The 18,813-nt window shown below is 41.1% G+C and overlaps 1 protein-coding gene across 4 annotated transcripts in view; it reads right to left on the bottom strand.

The window, feature by feature from the left end:
• ARHGAP15 (Rho GTPase activating protein 15) overlaps positions 1 to 18,813 on the bottom strand; it is a 373,834-nt gene that overhangs the window by 324,899 nt on the left and 30,122 nt on the right. For all 4 annotated transcript variants that reach the window (XM_088661719.1, XM_088661732.1, XM_035130906.3 and 1 more), the window contains 3 exons: positions 11,122 to 11,196; positions 6,769 to 6,827; positions 155 to 242 (listed from right to left, as the gene is read on the bottom strand). In XM_088661719.1, coding sequence (XP_088517845.1) covers positions 155 to 242; positions 6,769 to 6,827; positions 11,122 to 11,196 — 222 coding nt within the window. The remainder of the gene's footprint in view (positions 1 to 154; positions 243 to 6,768; positions 6,828 to 11,121; positions 11,197 to 18,813) is intronic.

Below are 18,813 nucleotides of genomic sequence, written 5' to 3' on the forward strand. Positions count from 1 at the left end.
CTCTCTCATCTGATTAAAAGTTTATTGAGTCATTTTCTTACATCAGGTCTTAGAAGTCGAAGGCTTAATAGTTCTGTGCTCTTTTATGATGCCAAACTTTATGTTCAAAAACATTTCTGAAAAAGAAAAAGGCGTAAGAAAGTGAGCTGCTTACCAGATTGGCCGCGGCCGCCTGCTTGGATTCCTTGTAAAATTCTATTTTCTGACCAGTGAGAACAAGCCAAGAAGTCGTCCAGTTTTTCCTTTGAAGAAATAACAACAGTTTTATTGAAAAAGGATCAGTTAAGCAAACACAGATTACTTCGTACAGATTCACTTTGGTAGGCCAAGCACATGTGATGCATCAGGTCTGCATTACTACTGCTGTCCTAGAGAGGGCTGGAGCAAGGCAGGCCAGTGGTGTGGGTTGGGGATAATGATTGCAACAGTAGGACCACTAGATTGGTGAACCGCTGCAGCTCAGCCCCAACACAAGCAGTACTACTGAGCCCAGGGTTCCAAACTATTTGCATGTACTGTAACCGTCCTCTGCTAGAATAAAGTTTATTTGATTTTTCCAAACTGGACAGTCAGGCGTGCACTTAAGAACACTTATCCAAATTCAAAACAGTATTCAGTACATCTCTTCTAATATTGACAGAATTGCAACTGCATGGGTTTAGCCCAATGAAGTTTGGTAGCTCAGATGCTGTGTCCAATTAGCTGCAGCTCTATCCTTGGTTATGTTTACAAGTCTGCTTCAGTAGTCTGATTATGACAACTATGCTTTCTAGGTTGCTCTTCTGCAAGACCAGTTCACAGCAGAGCAAGTGGTAGGAAAGGAGGATGAAACAGAGTAGAAGAATAAAGGAAAGAGGCTAATGAGCTATCAAAAGAGCTGAAGAAACTAGTTCTATAGGACTACTTAATGCTTTGCCTTTTTTTAATGAGATACAGCATTTAAGAATATATATAAACATCTGATGTGTTTTTAAAAATCCCATGCATATAATACATTCAGCGAGTTTTCCTTGCTGAGTCTTCTTTTGTTGGCAAACCAAGTTTGCCTCTGTGAATGAGTGAAATTCTGCTAAAGCTGTTACCTCAGTCTTAAACTCTTTATACTGTAGTAAGGTCTGATTCAAATGTTCAGTAACTTATTTGGGACAGTAGTAGTCTCTTGCAGCTGTATCACCTCATATTTCATGGGGAAAGATGCCCTGTTTGAAATTACCATCAAATTCAACCTGCAGACTTGTGTGAGCCATGTTGGAGCTCAAGTGCTTTAATTCACCCTTTGAAGGCAATTATAATGGACTTCAAAGATTACAATGTTGCATCGTTTGCAACTTGCTGCCTACAAAGATTTGCCACAATGCAGCACAAAATTAAGTGGACATAAACCACTGAAATCAATTGGCTCGAACGTATTTAAGTTTGCCTTGGCTTCAGTAGTGGTGCATATGGTGGGGTTGCTGGGCTGGGAGGTGGCAAGGTTAGGACCACAGGTGCACTGGCAGGAGCACCAGACTGGCCTCTTGAGGGCTACCACTCCAGCCCAACCCCATCCAGGTAAGCAGCAGCAGCCCTGGTGTCAGGAGGGTGGCTCTGCAGTTCTGCCGCCAGCAGATGGACTGCTATTGCTTGAATATTGCCATTGACTACAAGTGGAAATAATTAAATTGAATTTACTTCCAAGTAAAGGGATTTACAGTTGTAGTCTCTCTCATGTCTCAAGTTGGCATAATAAGTAGAACACTTTCACTGAAGTCCATGCAAAGGTTCATGTTTTGCTGGAGCAAGGCCCATGACGGTTTGTTGTCATTTTGTAAGTTTGTTTCTTTAAACTGAAAAGCAGAATAGAAATATCCAGCTACAGTCTGAGGAAGTTGGGACAGTCGGTACTGCCAGTCCAGATATTTTACTTCTGGTCCATAATTTAAATAAGATTAATGCATGCTAAATATGTAGATCCTATCCTGCAGAAGCCACTTTGCAAAGTGGGAAGGCAGAGACAGGAACCAGAAATTAGATGCGTTTATGATCCAGTTGATGTATTACTGCAGTGGGTTTCTGTAGTCCAGTTCAGTAATATCTTAAAGTGCAGTGGAACCTCAGTTTACAACTACTGTACCTCTGTTTATGAACGCCTCCGTTTATGAACGCCGCAGACCCGGAAGTGTTTACATCCGGGTTCCGCGGCGTCGGATGCGCAGATCGCTTCGGCGCAGCTCACGCATGCGCAGAAGCGATCTGTGCAGCGTGTGTGTGTGTGCAGAAGCGCTCTATCGGTGCCTCACGCATGCGCAAAAGCGTGCCTTTGGGGAGCGAATGCCTCCGTTTACAAATGCCTCCGTGGAACGGATTGGGTTCGTAAACCGAGGTTCCACTGTAATAAATGTCAGGATTACATTAGCCTGAACTTCTATACCTACCTAAAGAATGGACTGTGGCACACTGGTATTCATTTGGTGGATTGGGATCCCAGAAGTGCATTGTACCCTAGGCTAAGGTGAACTGTATCATCAGTAGCACCACCTTTGAGGTTCATCTTTGTTAAGAAAAAGAGGGATTCTAAGGCAGAGGGTAGCTTGTGACCTTCCAAATGTTGTTAGACTCCAACTTCCATCAGCCCCAGCCAGCATGGCCAGGGGTATCAAATGATGATAGTTGTAGTAAAATAACATCCAGAGGAGAAAAATTTCCCTCGCCCTGGGTTAAAAAGAAAAAATGGAACTATCACATGGAAAGGACAGCATACTCTAGTATTGCTAACATTTATGTAGAAATACATGTCTTTAGCATTGCGAAATATACATAAAATTCCATATAGAGTCAGGGTTTTTTCCCTGTCTTAGAAAAAATTAGTTCAGCAAAAGTTAATATACAGCTGGACAGATTGTGTGACTGCAGCTTTTGATCTTTGGATTGCGAGTAAAGGGTTTTTTTGAAATAAAAGTTAACCTAACAAAATTGATTAAATGCATTTTAAAGAATAACACCATGTTGAGGTTTGTCTGGTGGCCCCAAAGTGACAGTTTAGCAACAGATTAAAAGGAGACAAAATAATGCTACATCAAAATGATGTGTGTGTGTGTGTGTGTGAGAGAGAGAGAGAGAGAGAGAGAGAGAGAGAGAGAGCCCTACAACTGTCAGATATAAAACACCTGTAAACTGTTTTCATGCAAAAAGATAAATATGAACTACACAGCTGCATAAAACATAATGTCAAACTTCAAGCAGCTTTTTGTAAACTAAAAGCAATGAACTTTTACAGCTTTCTCCTTGTGACCACTGTATTTGCATTCTGGCAAATGGACACCTGATGGCAGCACACTATAAGACCAACACAGTTTGCATTGATTGCTATGTGTTCTTAAAGAAGCAGGGAATTAAGTTTAAGTAGGTAATTTTAGGTTTATAGCAAAAATTATGACACCTCTGTTTCTGCCCCCCCCCCCAAATGTTTAACCACAGGAGCAGGAAGACCAGGCATTGTTTTCCTGTACTGGGCATGAACAGTTACTAATAGATTCCACACATCTTTTATTTTGTATAAATGGCAAAAGCATTCTCAAAAATAGCATAAGCAGATTTAGGTAATATTGAATTTTGCAGACATGCTTCACTTTTTCACAGAGGGGCCAGATCCAAATGAGGAAAGGGGCTCATAGACCTTTAATAGTTGTGTGAAAATGAGAATTTCATCAGGTGTGCTCCCTCTCTTTCATCTGGCTGCCCTAAAGATTCTTGGAATAGGTTAGGATGAAGTCTTGAATTAAGATTCATGTGGGTTGAGTTGCTTGACTAGGTCCAAGCTCCTCTCAGCCACACAAATAACACTGAGTGACTCCCCTTCCTTATCCCTTGATAAGGGACTTATCCCCTGAGGCTTTTATCCTCTTGGGAGGATAAAAGGAGAAAGCAGGTTCTACCCTTAAAGTAGAACATGGGTTGCGGAAGGGTTAACAAGAAATCCCTGGGTTGGAGAGGCGGGTCAGTTTGGATGGCCACATGGTTGATTGGTGGGTTGAGCTGTTGCTGGGGAATTTAGCATGTAGCAAATGTTTGATTGACAGCTTCTGCATTTAAATAGGTTGAGCAAGCAGCTTTCTTCCCACTTTTGCCACTTGCATCGAATCTCCCGCCCGCCCTCCTCTTATTTTAGGTGTTCTCGCTTAACCTTGCTGCGCCTGTCATGGGGTCGCCTGTTTTGGATCAGGGGCATGGTAGGAATTTTGCCACTTGGTTGATGGGCTTGTGCCAGGTGGTTTTTGCCTACTACGCTGCAATAAGTCACAACTTGTAAGGTTGGCGGTTAGGCATTGTTTCAAATTAATTGGTGGAGGGGTACGGATTTTGGCTGGGCCTGCCCCACATGGTTGCTGCTGCCTTTAGGGGTATCTTGTTAAAGGAATCCTGGGGCTCTACATGTTTGTCTGTTTATCCCCGTTAGGGGCCAGGACCTCGCATGAGCCACGATCTCTCCCAGAGGGTCCTCACCTACTGGCTCCCCTACTAGGCTAGTGGGAGTCAGATCTGTCCCAGGTGGGGGACAGATGGCAAGAACCAATGCCTAAGCAACCACTCACATTCAGTTGTATTTAAATAAAGTTGTGGCTAAAATTAATGCCAAAAACCTCAAACTTAATTCTCGTGTGATGTGTGAGTTATTGGGGGGATATCTTGGTACCTCGGCATGCAGGGACAAATTCCCACCCTAAGCTTTACTTGTAGAAAGGGCAAGGTAAAATACATGCAATAAAAGAAATGAAATGAAATGGTGGAGCAGTCAGTACATTAGAACAGGGGCACTCAAGACACTGCCAATTTTGGACCCAACAGCCCCAGCCTGTATAGTCAATGGTTGAAGATGGGAGTTGGAGAGCACAATGGTGGCTACTCCTTCATTAGAAAAGGTTATTCAACCCAAGTGAGAACCCAGGAGTTTAGTGAATATAAAGGTAAAGGTAAAAGGTAAAGGGACCCCTGACCATTAGGTCCAGTCGTGACCGACTCTGGGGTTGCGCGCTCATCTCGCATTATTGGCCGAGGGAGCCGGCGTATAGCTTCCAGGTCATGTGGCCAGCATGACTAAGCCGCTTCTGGCAGACCAGAGCAGCACATGGAAACGCCGTTTACCTTCCCATCGTTTACCTTCCCTACTTGCATTTTGACGTGCTTTCGAACTGCTAGGTTGGCAGGAGCTGGGACCAAGCAACGGGAGCTCACCCCGTCACAGGGATTCGAACCGCCGACCTTCTGATCAGCAAGCCTAGGCTCAGTGGTTTAACCACAGCGCCACCTGGGTCCCTTATTGAATATATAAACCAATTTAAATGTTCACTTACTCTGGTACTACAGTCTTCTCACAGAACAATACTACTTCAGTTTTTTCCTGCAGAGTTGGTTGTTCGAAAGGATCTCCTGACATGGAAATGGTGCTCTACGTAAAAACTTAACACTTCAGAGAGATGGCTACCTGCCTCCTGCACTCCATTCTCCAAGTGAAAACTAAGACACTATATCTCCATAAGACTGCATGGCCTCATAAAGTAAATATAGTGAAATCAGCTGTAAATTACCACAGTCACTATGAAGAAATACAGCCGTGAGAATCCAGATTCTAGACACAGAATTTTAGAGTTGAAGTGGCCTCAAAAATCTGCTAATCCAGCCACTGAATCCCAATATATTTTCTACACTCAATAATCACTAATTACTAATGACATTTCCACCTCCAGTTTGAAAAGCAACGATTTCCCTTCCCCTCAAATTACAGTCTGGGCAGAGTGATCCATGTGCTTGCCACTGCCAGTTTCAAGTCCTCTGCCTGAGGCTGAGGGCAGAAGTGGCACAAGAACTGCAGCTTGCTAATACAGCACCTATTATGAAAACACAGCAGGATGCACTTATTTCTAAAAGATTCCCCAGTTTTCTTTTCTTTTCTTTTTAAAGGACTCTCCTTTGGGGCTTTAAAAAAACAACATTGGGAGGGTTAAAACTTAAGAAAAGGAAAATCTAGCAAGTTCCCAGGGCAAAAAAGAATTGCTATGATTAAAGATAAGGAATCAGTATCTTGTTTCTGGTTTCGCTGAAGTCACTTTAAAAACAAAAAATGGTACCCAATGGTTAAAATATGTTATTTTGTGAAACTTTTACCATAATGGAACTCCGACTTCCTTAAACTATGTATTTGCTGCAGATTAATAATATAGAAATATATTATCCTTCTTAATTTATAATAAGGGACCCAGGTGGCGCTGTGGGATAAACCACAGAGTCTAGGGCTTGCTGATCAGAAGGTCGGCGGTTCGAATCCCTGCGACGGGGTGAGCTCCCGTTGCTCGGTCCCTGCTCCTGCCAACTTAGCAGTTCGAAAGCACGTCAGAGTGCAAGTAGATAAATAGGGACCGCTCCGGCGGGAAGGTAAACGGCATTTCCGTGTGCTGCTCTGGTTCGCCAGGAGCAGCTTTGTCATGCTGGCCACATGACCCGGAAGCTGTCTGCGGACAAATGCCGGCTCCCTCGGCCTATAGAGTGAGATGAGCGCCGCAACCCCAGAGTCGGACATGACTGGACCTGATGGTCAGGGGCGCCTTTACCTTTAAATTTATAATACAGAAGAAAGACCCATGAATTCTGCCTACCATATGATGTCACCTTATGAAATTACTATGATACTTTGAGTGTAGTCCACAGGTCAGGCTCTTATAGCTACCCCTTCAAGAGATAATGAGCTTTCTAACACTTTTGCATATACTGTACGATTTGGATATTGCCTCATACCTTTGCTTCTTGCCTCCATCTGCAATTTTAGCTTTTAGAAGACACCCTTCTTTGATTACCTGCAATAAAGAAGAAACATATACTAAATTCTTATTTGTGCTTTCAGGTTTCCCTACACTGGCATACTGCCAAAGAAACTAGTTCGAAACCAATTGTTTTAATATACGTTCACAAATGCAGCTTATTGCTAGATGAGCTGTGCTCCCAGGTATTATGAGTTGAAGGGCTTGCTACAAAGTCTTTAAAAATGAACATAAATGAAAACAGAAATGTTGCAAGAAAACGTATCAGTGAAGGGCCGGGAACAAGCAAAAGGCATCCTTTAGCAGCAGCTAGCACCCATGTATCTTAGCAGGACCCACCGGTAGAAACACTTGCCCTAGGATCCAACAGTGAGTAGCTACAAGGCACTATATGAAATTTCTCATAGTGGTCTAGAACAGGCATCTCCAAACTGCGGCCCTCCAGATGTTTTGGTCTACAACTCCCATGATCCCTAGCTAACAGGACCAGTGGTCAGGGATGATGGGAATTGTAGTCCAAAACATCTGGAAGGCCGAAGTTTGGGGGTGCCTGGTCTAGAAGATTCTGAACTTTGGTCTGAGCAGGAGCAGAATATGGCCAGAGACCATGAAACAAGACAGGATACAGAAATTAATGCCACATTGGTTGGACTACCACCTCACTTCTGCTTGTATTTGAATCCAGGTCTGCACAATTTACGACCTTAAACAAAGCCACCAACCCTGTGTGGTGGTTATCCAAAGCCTCAATAAACCTGTTGATAAATTCTTTGGCTTTTTCTCCCCAGGACTGCCAAAACAAGGAGTTTGTCAGCCTACTAGGAGGCTACAACACTGGACCTGTGTGCTGCATTCGACTTCCGTGGGTCACTTCAGTTATTCAGGCCTGGCTTAGAGATGCAGGCATTTTATTACACTGCTGCACAATTTTATATAAGGTTATCTATTGCCATAAAATAAGTTATTAAGTTTAAAATACACATTTTAATTAAAATATGCAAACAGTCCATAAAAGATTCATATATAATATTGTTTGTTTTCATTATATGTAAGCCAAATTTTGGAATATAAATACAAAAAACGTATGCTGCAGTATCAGGAGCATACTCTACATTTTTATGAACAGCTGAGATTTTGGAACATGTTGGGCAACGCATATGCTACATAACACACGTTCTTCATGAGCTCCTGAAATTTTTGGAAGCACAGGCTATAGGTACTAATGCATAGATTTGTGTATGTTGGATCATATTTTCAGTACTGAACACAGAAGAAAAAATATGGATCACCCAAAGAACCGTTCCTCAATGAACAGATTGTTGCTCCGCTCAGAATCAGGTTGCTGCTCCATAAAGCAATGCAAGGATATTTTGATCATGTTCACATAAATCACCCAGCCTTCTCCCACCCCATGGCACCAAGATTATAGCAAACATCTGGCCTGTTCCCCTTCTCATTCTGTACCTTACATATGCACACTGTTCTTGCCAGGATACGTACAAGGAAGGAAGTTATTTTCCCCTGGCTAAAATGTGAATTGGAGATGGCTCCTGTTTACCATCCAAGCTTCAGATTAGTTTCTCTGAAACAGATCCCAGTTTTGGTCATTTCCCCCTCTCGCTGAAGTAGTTTATTCCAATGGAAACAGGCGACAACCAGAAATTGCAACTCTGGGCTGACACAGATGTAACAGTGAGGAGGCAGTGAGCCATAGAATTACATGCTCTCTTCCCACAGTCCTTTTCTTTGAACCTTTGACACATGACCAGGCCTCAAAGGTTGGAAACATTACGTCAAAACTGCACCATAGAAAGACACGTGTGTTTTGCATTGGTGAGCATCTGTTCAAATGTCTTCATCACAATCCTTCCAGGAGGATTCAGGTTGTGGTTTCATTCCTTCCGCAGATGGATGGCATGAGATTACTGAACATGAAATGTCCTTACAGCACTTGCTATCTTTTCTGCCTCAATAAATATCCATCATTTGTTTGGGGGTATTGGGTTTTTTTAGCTGTGCTATACCTGCACCTTTCTAGCTGAAGAAAGGTTGAGGGAGCAATAGCCCTGAACATAAATGAGCACAGAAATAAGGCAGAAGAATTCAAGGACTCTGTATAGGGACAAGGGAAAGGATAAAATGACATGCTTTTATTGCTTTATTGCTTGTTCATATTTCATGCAGTTAATGCATCTATGTGACTATGCCGTGCAATAGCTCTATAGATGTTATCTGTGTGCTTGAATATTTTACATAATGGCAAGGAAAAAAATTACGAAGTCGGTATGAAAAATTATTCAGAAGTCTTACTGAGAGCAGTGGGGCATTGCTTTAAAGAAGGTCTGTGTTCTGGAGCATGACTGGATAGGAGGAAGAACTGCCTGGAGGATGGAATGTTATGGTAAGAGGGAAGGGGAATCTATTGGAGGGCAGGACGCTGGGGAAGGAAGGAGCAGTTGGGATATGTCAGCTAAATGGGTGGAGGCCAGTATAGAGGGCGGATGAATTTCCTAGATTAGGAAAATGTCCAGGAGAGGAGATCTTCTATTTGAAAGGTTCTCCGTAAAAACAAAGCAACAAATAAATCCACACCGTAAACCATACTGCACTGATCCAAAAACTTAGTTTGATATTTATGTGTTATTTATACAAATAAACATCTGTTAAATAGTTAATTATGAGGTCTTGAACATCTACCTGAAAGCAAAGAATTCATAGGAGGATGGTGACAACTGCAATCTCGATCTGAGGGTTGGCAGTTAGACCCGTAGAAGAATTATGTCTTGCTGGCATGAAGTTTCTGTGATACAGAGTACTGTTAACAAAGGCCTCCACGGCCCAATTCATACATAAGTGCAACAGTATGGTAGAAATTGACCCGTGGTCTTGTTTTATATACTCTTCTTGGGTAATATTTGTATTGAGGAACCATGTGAGTATGGACAATGACCTTGTGACTTTCCAAGGCCACATTGTCCTCCAAGGGATCAGGCAACATTCATATGAGAAGGATTTGCACACATCCAATGGTTCCTCAATATACTGAAGAGTCACTGAGGTGTTCCATGGAGAATCAGTTCCAACACCATTGTGGCAACATTTGGTTGTGTGCCTCTTATGTCCTTGAGAGGAGGAAAGGGAGGTTCCAGCTACATAAAAAGGACACACAAGTGAAAATGGGTTCCTTCTTCTGAAATGAACAGAGAGGCCCACTTGTATAAAAACTCCAAGTAAAATAGTTATTAATTAAAACTTGCAAGAACACAAGAGCCAGAATTAACAAGAAGAGTTGTAAAACAAATACAAAAAGAATTTGGTGGACTAAATGAGGGAAAATAAACTGAGTTTGAATCCTTGCAAGACAGAGGTTTGGTGTGTGACTGGTTCCTGTGCCCAAGAAATTATCTGCCCTGGATGGGATTGTACTCTCTCTGACAGAGCAGGCTGTAGTTCTTAGATTTAGCAGAATATCAACAGAATCAGTTTGCCTTCCCCACCTCCAAAAATCCATTCTCTCAGTTAAAGTCACTTTCATCATCTAGCTATTCAAATTTTAAGTATTTCAAATTTCACTATATTTGCTGAGCCGTGCTGTACTGGAGGGAGGATAGAGATGGTGGTGATGACAAAGACCGCCTAGGCATGAACCAGAGGGAAGAAGCTTTCACTCTCTTCAGCCACACCCCTAGGGAGCCAACCAAGCATGCAGGTTCATTCCCGGGACGTGGCACAGTGGTGCCAACTAATTGGGACCAGCATGCTACTGCAGACCTGCTGTAGCAGCAGAACAACAGAGTTGGTCGCACATTGGCAGCAAATCCAGACTTATCTGAGAGTTTCTCATAAACTTTAGGAACCATATTCAAGTGGAAAAGGGGAATACACCAGGACTAATTTTTCTACAGGTTTTCTACAGGTTTATCCCTGCTTCTCACTGAGTAGCAAACTCTTCAAAAAGCAACTTCATGCCTAGCATTTTCTCTTGATTTTATTCATTTTGCTAAACACAGCCATTTCTGGATAAGCAATGTCATCATGTAATAAATATCTATTAGTATTGCTGAAATGTCAGCTTTAATTTTCTCGAGTTAATGGGTAATTGAAATTGTATATCATTCACCACAATGGTTTGTAGATTCCAAAATTATTCTTTTCACTGTTTAACCAACCTTCCCCCAAATCTTTAATTCTCTTCACCCTATTAATATATTGAGGCATCTGCAGCCCTGAGTACTTACCCTCCAAAAAACATGCATTACATTTTGATTAATCAAATCTGAAGTAAAGAACTACATCAATAAATTGCAAATTCTGTAATACAATTGCTTACCGTTTGCTCCAGTGGGCTGATGAACTCAGAAAGTGTTAAATTGTGTTGGGAATGATTCCTTCTATGACGGGATATCTGAAAATACATTCATTTACAAGTTAGAACCTGCTAGCATCAAATCAAACAATGCTGAACAAGGAAGGCTCGATTGAAAGTAACTTAACAGAACATACGCAGTTTGCTCTGTGCTAAGCGCTAAGAATCTGCATGCTAATAACACTGACACGCAGCCTTCTTTGTTTATAACATTTTATCCCTCGCTACCTCCAGTAATAATAATTTCATGTTTAATGTGCTTGCTCAGTAACCCTTTCAATAACTCTTTAAAGTTGGTCAGTTAAAGTCATAGATGGACTCTGAAAACACTTCTGAAAAGGATGGACAATCGGTTATTTCCAAGCCCAGTTACAAGCTTTGTTAGATGTAATTGCTCTCCCAATTGCCACTGAGAGAAAAGCATTATTCCCGGCCCCCTGTTATCTCCTAGCTTTCCCCCAACTTCATCACCTCCACTACATTTTACCTGCCTGCAATTTTGGCAGCTGTGGCAACAGCAGATAGGTTATTCTTCCTTCCCTTGTGCTACACATATGAATTCCTGCTATGGGAGCTCTCGTGTTATTTAGTACCTTCTTTTCTATTTGTGGATTATGCTCTCCCCCCCCCCCCCCGCAATAAAAGAGCTTACCATATGTATTTAAAATATGACAATGAAATTTGAGGAAAGAGGGAAAGAATCTGAGGTGTTTTGCTCTAAGTTATTTATTAATACATTTACATCTTTCACTTCTCTTCCATGGCACAGGTTCCATGGCCTCCCATCCAGGCACTGATCTGCCTGAAGCTACCTCCTTATCATTTTATGTAAGTGAACCAAAATAAGAAACTATTTCTTGGTAGGTTTTAATTGTGCTTTGTTTTAAAAGGAACTACAGTTTGCCATGCGGGACTGAAACACATAAAGAAATGTGTTACGGTATTTTTATCCAAAACAGAAATAATCAGTAAATTTTGACTGGTTTTTTTTTTAACTAGGCTCCCTGTCTTCTTTCATAGTAAAACACAGTTAACAAGAAGCCATAATATATGCTGTTTATATGTAAATGTCGGACTCTACAAAATGTTCATAATTAATCCAGAGGGCCTCCCTCAAAATATACTTTAAAATATTATGATCCCATATTTTACGGCACACACTGCTTTCATGTTTATTTGTAAGCACTAACGTTTTAAGCCCTGAAACCTACATCTTAGAAAGTGCTCTACTCTCCCAGTGATAGCTAATGAGCTTAATGAATTACCCATTCTAAATTTAATACCAATGTTTCACAGAGAAAACAGATAAAACAGTCTCTGTGATTCAAAAGTTTCGCTGACCTATTTATGAGGAATATCACTTAACAATTTCATTAGAAATGAGTAACAGCTGGTGACATGGCTGTGTCCTAAAGTGTTTTTCTCTCTTAATATTCTGCATCTTAAGCAATCGAGCCTTCATAAGAAATACTTTAGTTAGTGGCAGTCCCTCCTTTGGGGAGAAAAAAATGTCAGACCACATTTTCTGTATTTTGCAATCTTGTTTTCAGGAGTGTCATGCTCCCGTTTTATTAGCATGTAGGGTAAACAAGAATGATTTGCTGATGCTGTTGAGAGAACTTCTAAGATGTCAGACTTTCCATTTAGATTTTGGATAGAACTTTAATATTAATACAAACTGAGGCATGTGTGTAAATTCAAAATAAATTAGTTCCATTTATCTCCCCTCTCCATATCTTTTAATGTTATACAGATCTGGTGCTAATATTCATGCTACAACATCCCTATCTAAACTATTCAGGTCTATATCATTTTTATTCTTTCAAAGATCCCCACTCTTAATTATACTTTTACATATAACATAGCAGATAAAGTTGTGAGAGATCATTTCTCTACCCAGAATGAAAGAAAATGACCTCCCAGCATTCCTTGGGGGTCAATAAATGATACTCCATCAGTGATTCAAAGAGAATACGTTGGGAGTGATCAAGCTAAAGTGAAGCACTTTAATGCTGCAATTTTAAGCTGAAGGAAAATTGGATGTTCTTCACAGGCATATGTTGTGTATTCTTGATTTCAACAGATAAGTGAAAAGTGAGAAGTGTTATAACATTGTGGGCAGTCCTTAAAAAGGAATATAAGTAGGGTTGCCAGACTCAATAGTGGACAGGACTTCTGTGCCTTTAATTGCCCTGCTCTCTTTTGAGTCTGGAAACCTTAAAGAGAAACCAGCAGACCCTTTGCTTGGAAAGTAAACAAAGGGCCTGCTGGTTTCTCTTTAAGGTTTCCAGACTCAAAAGAGAGCAGGGCAATTAAAGGCACAGAAGTCCTGTCCTCTATTGAGTCTGGCAACCCTAAATATAAGTGACCTCGCTCAAAGAGCTATCATGAGAATCAATAAAAATTATGCACATATCGATGAAGGAAAAGTACACTATGCTTATATATCAGTGTGTCACCTTTCTAATATAGTAAATCCATTTTAGACCATGTATTGGCACTGCTATGTATAGATGTTGATACGAGACAAAGGAAATATAGAAAAATGACAATTTTCCACAGACTAATAATCTAATCTAAAGAATTGTTGGTCTAGCATATGAGTATTTAGGACGAAGCCTGCCAATATCACTGTGCAAGTGTAATGACCCCAAAATGATATCACACTCGTGTTAACAATAATGTTGTGCTGTTAACACTCCAAGCAGGTATGATATTTTAAGATACGGGCATAAGGGATAGTGCATGGTCAAACCCTTCACTTGGGATCTCTCCCATTTTCCGCTACATATTCTAATAATCTCAAGCATTTCCACTAAGTTTCAAGTATTAAGAAAGTCTGAGAAACCTTCAGAAGGTTCCTTTTCAGGAAAGCTGGCTTATCAGCAATTTTATGATTTGATGAACGTTCTTCAGTCAGCAGCAATGTCACCTGAAGCATTAAAAAGTCCACACACTAAGCGCTTGCAAGTCTATGGGCAAATCTGGTTTTGTTAAATTCAACCTCAGCAACTTTCCCCTCTTCCCTCCCCCCAAGTTAGCTAAAGGGTACAATACTGCTAGATTTCTCCTAGCATCCAGGAATGAAGTCATTGTCAGTTCCTGCAAAGGCAGAATTTCTGCAAAAATATGCCAGTTATCCTGATGTAAACCAAGGGTTGACAATGTAACTTTATGTCGAACAGCTTTGTGATAAGCAAAATGGAACAAATGCATGTAACTTAGGGTTACCAAGAATCAGAACACAACAGTAACATGTTCCGAGAATGAGGGCTACCAGGGTTATTGGAACAAGGTAGTAGCTCCTAGTGAAAAAGAGTGATATTGCAGTGGAATAATACTGGGTCCTTAAGTAGAACAAGTAAAAGAAAGTTGCTTTCACTTCTGCTTTGAACTAGAACTTTTAGCCACACATTGTGTAATGAAGAAGCTGGACTGTACATTTACTGTCTGAGTACTATATCACATTCCTTTGTTTGAATCTGTAGACAAACGTCAGATTTTTTTTTAAAAAACAACAACAACAACACAGATCTGTGTTACATTCTCCTTCCTTACGTCTCCTTTTAAGTACACTGCCCTCTGTACACAGTTCAGTTCCCTAGAGTGTGTAAGAATAATGATAATGGCTTTGCTTGCCTTGACCCTCAGTTCAGTTATAAATCAAAACCTTATAGACCTTTTAACAGAGTAAGAGTGCCTTCCTTCATGCTCAAGCCTACGGAGCTACTTCCCTCCCAATCCTGCAAGATAGATATCAATGAAATTTATTATAAACAGTCCCAACTTAATCTGGATAATGAGCAGTATAATATCTTAAATAAAGGAAAATCAATAGGTGTTGTTGCACACATATTGCACTGAACCAGAGCCCTGATTTAGAGTCCTGTACAACAATCATTGCTTGTGAGTAACCCCGCAAGGGATTGAAAACCTTGAGCAGTTGTCCAGTATATTTTAATTATATACTTGCATCTTCTATGCACCTTGAAGTCAAACCTCCGTTTGCCACCACCTCTGTTTGCGACCGCTTCGGTTTCTGACCACCGCAGACCCGGAAGTGTTTACATCCATGTTCTGCGGCGCTCAGATGCACAGAAACTATCTGCGCAGCGTGTGCGTGCGCAGAAGCGATCTGTGCAGTGCGCAGAAGCGCTCTATCAGCGCTTTGCACACACGCAGAAGCGTGCATCGGGGAGTGACCGATTCGGGAAGCGACCGGCTCCGCGGAATGGATTGCTGTCGCAAACCAACATACCACTGTACTTCATACCATGGATTAACTGGATTGCATTGCTTGGCGCACATCTGTATGTAGATGCATGTTACATCCTTACTGATCTGCTCGCACTGTTATGTATGTTAATTGTCCTAGCAAACCTTAGCAGAATCAAGTGCCAGATGTCTAGATCTGACTAGTTTTTCAGAATATTGTGTGACCCTCTGGATGACTGCATGAAAGAAGAACTGTTCCTAATGTGCCATGTCACAATAGCTGAATCAGGGCAACGGCTTACTATGTACAGTATTTTGTTTGCTATTGCAACTAAAGTCATAAGGTTGGGGATATACATATAATCAATAGGTTGTCCTATAAGATTGGGTCAGCTTATAAAACGGAGCAAGAGATAGTGGACACATTTAATGATCTGGGAACACCTAATGCTGTGGCAATGCACAGTGGGCAATGTTCTAGGAGACCCCTAGAAGGTGCTTATGTGCTCTGAACTTTCTAAAGGAAAATGAGGGTATACATATGATGAATAAATACAGCACATCATTAGTTTTTGAAATTCACTTCTGCAAGATGGGATGATGGCTAATATCTTAGGTGGCCTAAGTGACTTGTCAAATTCAGAGCCCAAGCTTATTGATCACTGAATAATAGCTGATGGAAGTGGGCAACAGAAAGGAAGAGCCTATGCTTTTCATGTCCTGCTTGTGGACTTCCTGAAGGGACATGAGAGGCCACTTTGGGGAACAGGATACTAGAGTATATAGGCCAGGGGTCATATTTTGTTTTTATTATCTTAGTTACAACAAAATGATAAGCTATATTCTTAGTTCCCTGACTCAATTCATTCTATGTATGAAACATTGCTATTCTTTTGTTACATCCTTCTTGGATGTGGCTTAAAGCAATACACATGAGGTTCCCATTTGGTCTCTCTCACAAGTGTAGGCCAGACCCAAATCTGCTCTGTTACAAATGTGGAATTATATCAGTCATCTTAGAGCCAGGCCATACATTATAGTCACCATGCAGCCTGAAGCAATCTTCAGAATGGCATAATTACAGTAGTATGTAGCGCTGCTTACTCTGTAGATGTGGCTTACTCTGTCTTATGTTCAGCTTTCCTGCCATCAGGGCCAGCTCTAGGTAAGGTCCTGGTGGCGCGGTGCGCCAGGGCGCTGGGCCGGGAGGTGGGACGCGCGGAAGCCAAACAGGGCGCTGCGACGGCGGGGGCGCCAGAGCGATCTCCGCGCCTCAGCGCCAGGGCACCCAACCTGCTCCAGACTGCCCTACCTGCCATTACTAAGAACGTATGGTTGCTGGACCTAACTTGATCTACAAGTTATAGCCACGAAATAACTAAACCTAGTGGGAAATGCTGCAAATGAGTTTGCTATGAAAGTCATAACATATAGACTAGTGCATGAACTTACAATCAATCACATCCTAATTGTACTTGACTTTCTGTTGCTCAAGCCTTGAGCCTCAGCTTCATTTTCTGATTTTTACAATGAACGTTTTTAAATTTTCTCATAAAGTTTCCACAGCACTTAGCCAGGTTTATTAGTTGGGTGTTAATAAGCATTAATATAGCATGCTTCAAAATGTTTAACTCATCTTTCAAAAAACAGGTCACAGTAACTCCCATTTTACAGATGGGTAACTGAAGTTAAAGAACCATCAAGTCCAAGACCATCAAGAACAGAATATGAAGAGTGGTTTCCCCAGGTCCAAGCCCAATACCGAAGCTGTTGGCAAAAGCAGCAGTAGTTTTCTCTCCCATTGTGTCCTGTTATATCAAACAATTAGACACTAATACAGTGATCCAGCTAAGGACAACCCATTTGCTGGGCTGAGAACTGCAGGCATAAATTGAAGTGCATCCATAGTATTCACATTCTTATGCACACAATCATACTTGCATACAACTAGAGCTGCAGAATAGGGCATAACAACGTTCCCAAGTGCATTTAAAATGGCACATTGGAAAATGAGATGCCTCCACCAGAAGGGTGTTTCTGTTCTGCTGGAATGTTGCCCTTGTTGAAAGTTTTTTACCATTCCAGGAGCTGAAGAGTTAACAAAGAATGCTACAAACTGCTGTCTAATATCTACTGAGAAATGCCCTTGTGTGAGTGGTATTTTTAATACTCCTTGCCCTATATTTATTCCCCTCTAGCGGATGCTTCATTAGTGCTTCTTTTTATCTCGCCTGCCTAATTCATTCTCCCAGATTTAAACAAGCCAAAAGCTCACCTTATGCTACTGCAGAAGCAATTTTTTATTTTTTGAAGGTTAATCCAACTCAGCAGGATTTAGGGATGGCACTCTTCCTTGGTCGTAGGCATGTTGGCTCAGGCCAGACAGCTGTTTGGACACTCTCCATTGGGAATCTTGCCCTCAACACCCACAGTTGATGCACATACATGGTCTACTGGCTGCCTACTTCCATGCCCATCTGTTCAGATGGCATGCTGCCCACTCACAAGTTCGCTGGAACCTTGCCCTTAGTGTGTAGGTGCCAGGCAATGATGGGTTTAGATGGGCAGCCTGCAAAATATTGTAAGTGATCACTTTTTCTCCTGCAGGAAGTCCTTCCTCTATGCTAACACTGTGTGCTGTGTTGCAGTTAGTCAAAATTGTGCGTACTTAGCATGCCAAGCAAAAAAACACTGTGATTTCTTATTTAAGATATTTATATAGCATCTTTCTGTTGTAAAAGTCTCAAAGGCGGCATACCATATTTAAACAAACAAACAAAAATCTAATACAAGGATAAAGCTATAGAAAGGGGAATGCTTTCAATAGCTCTTTCTATCAATACCTCTATTATCACAAAGATGACTGCCTGAAACTAAGGTGGTTGTTGGGGGTGGGGGAGGAGAAAACTGCTAGAATGGAAATCAGACTATAATTTAGATTATCATCATGCAGCCGAAGCTAGCCTCTACACAGGACCAAAATACCCATATGTCAAAATTATGGCACCAATAAAGAAAGAACAGCCAAGGAAGTTTATCCACAAAACACACATTTTAAATTTAGTCCTGATCAAAATATTTATAAGTATAAACAACAACAACAACAACAACAACAACAACAACAACAACAACAACAACAAAAAGTGCCTCACTCAGAGTTGAGTAATTAATTAAAGACGACTCTGGCTTTTTTGAAAAAGCAGGGCAATATTTTTGTTTCTTTTGCTTTAAATTGAAGAGGATCTCCTGATTGTGAAGGTCATGGGATTCCTTCTCAGCATTCGGTTTCATTTCACAAAGGGGCTTTGGATGTGGGCATATGTTTGTTTTATTATTCCACAGAGAACTGTCTGAGGGCTAAGTTTTCTTTTGTGAAATACATCTTTTTATTATAATTTTAAGGTCTAAAGTTTCTTAAAGTACTTCTGAGAACAATATAAT

The sequence above is a fragment of the Zootoca vivipara genome, chromosome 1 (genome assembly GCF_965207765.1).
Source record: "Zootoca vivipara chromosome 1, rZooViv2.hap1.1, whole genome shotgun sequence".
Lineage (NCBI taxonomy): Eukaryota > Metazoa > Chordata > Lepidosauria > Squamata > Lacertidae > Zootoca > Zootoca vivipara.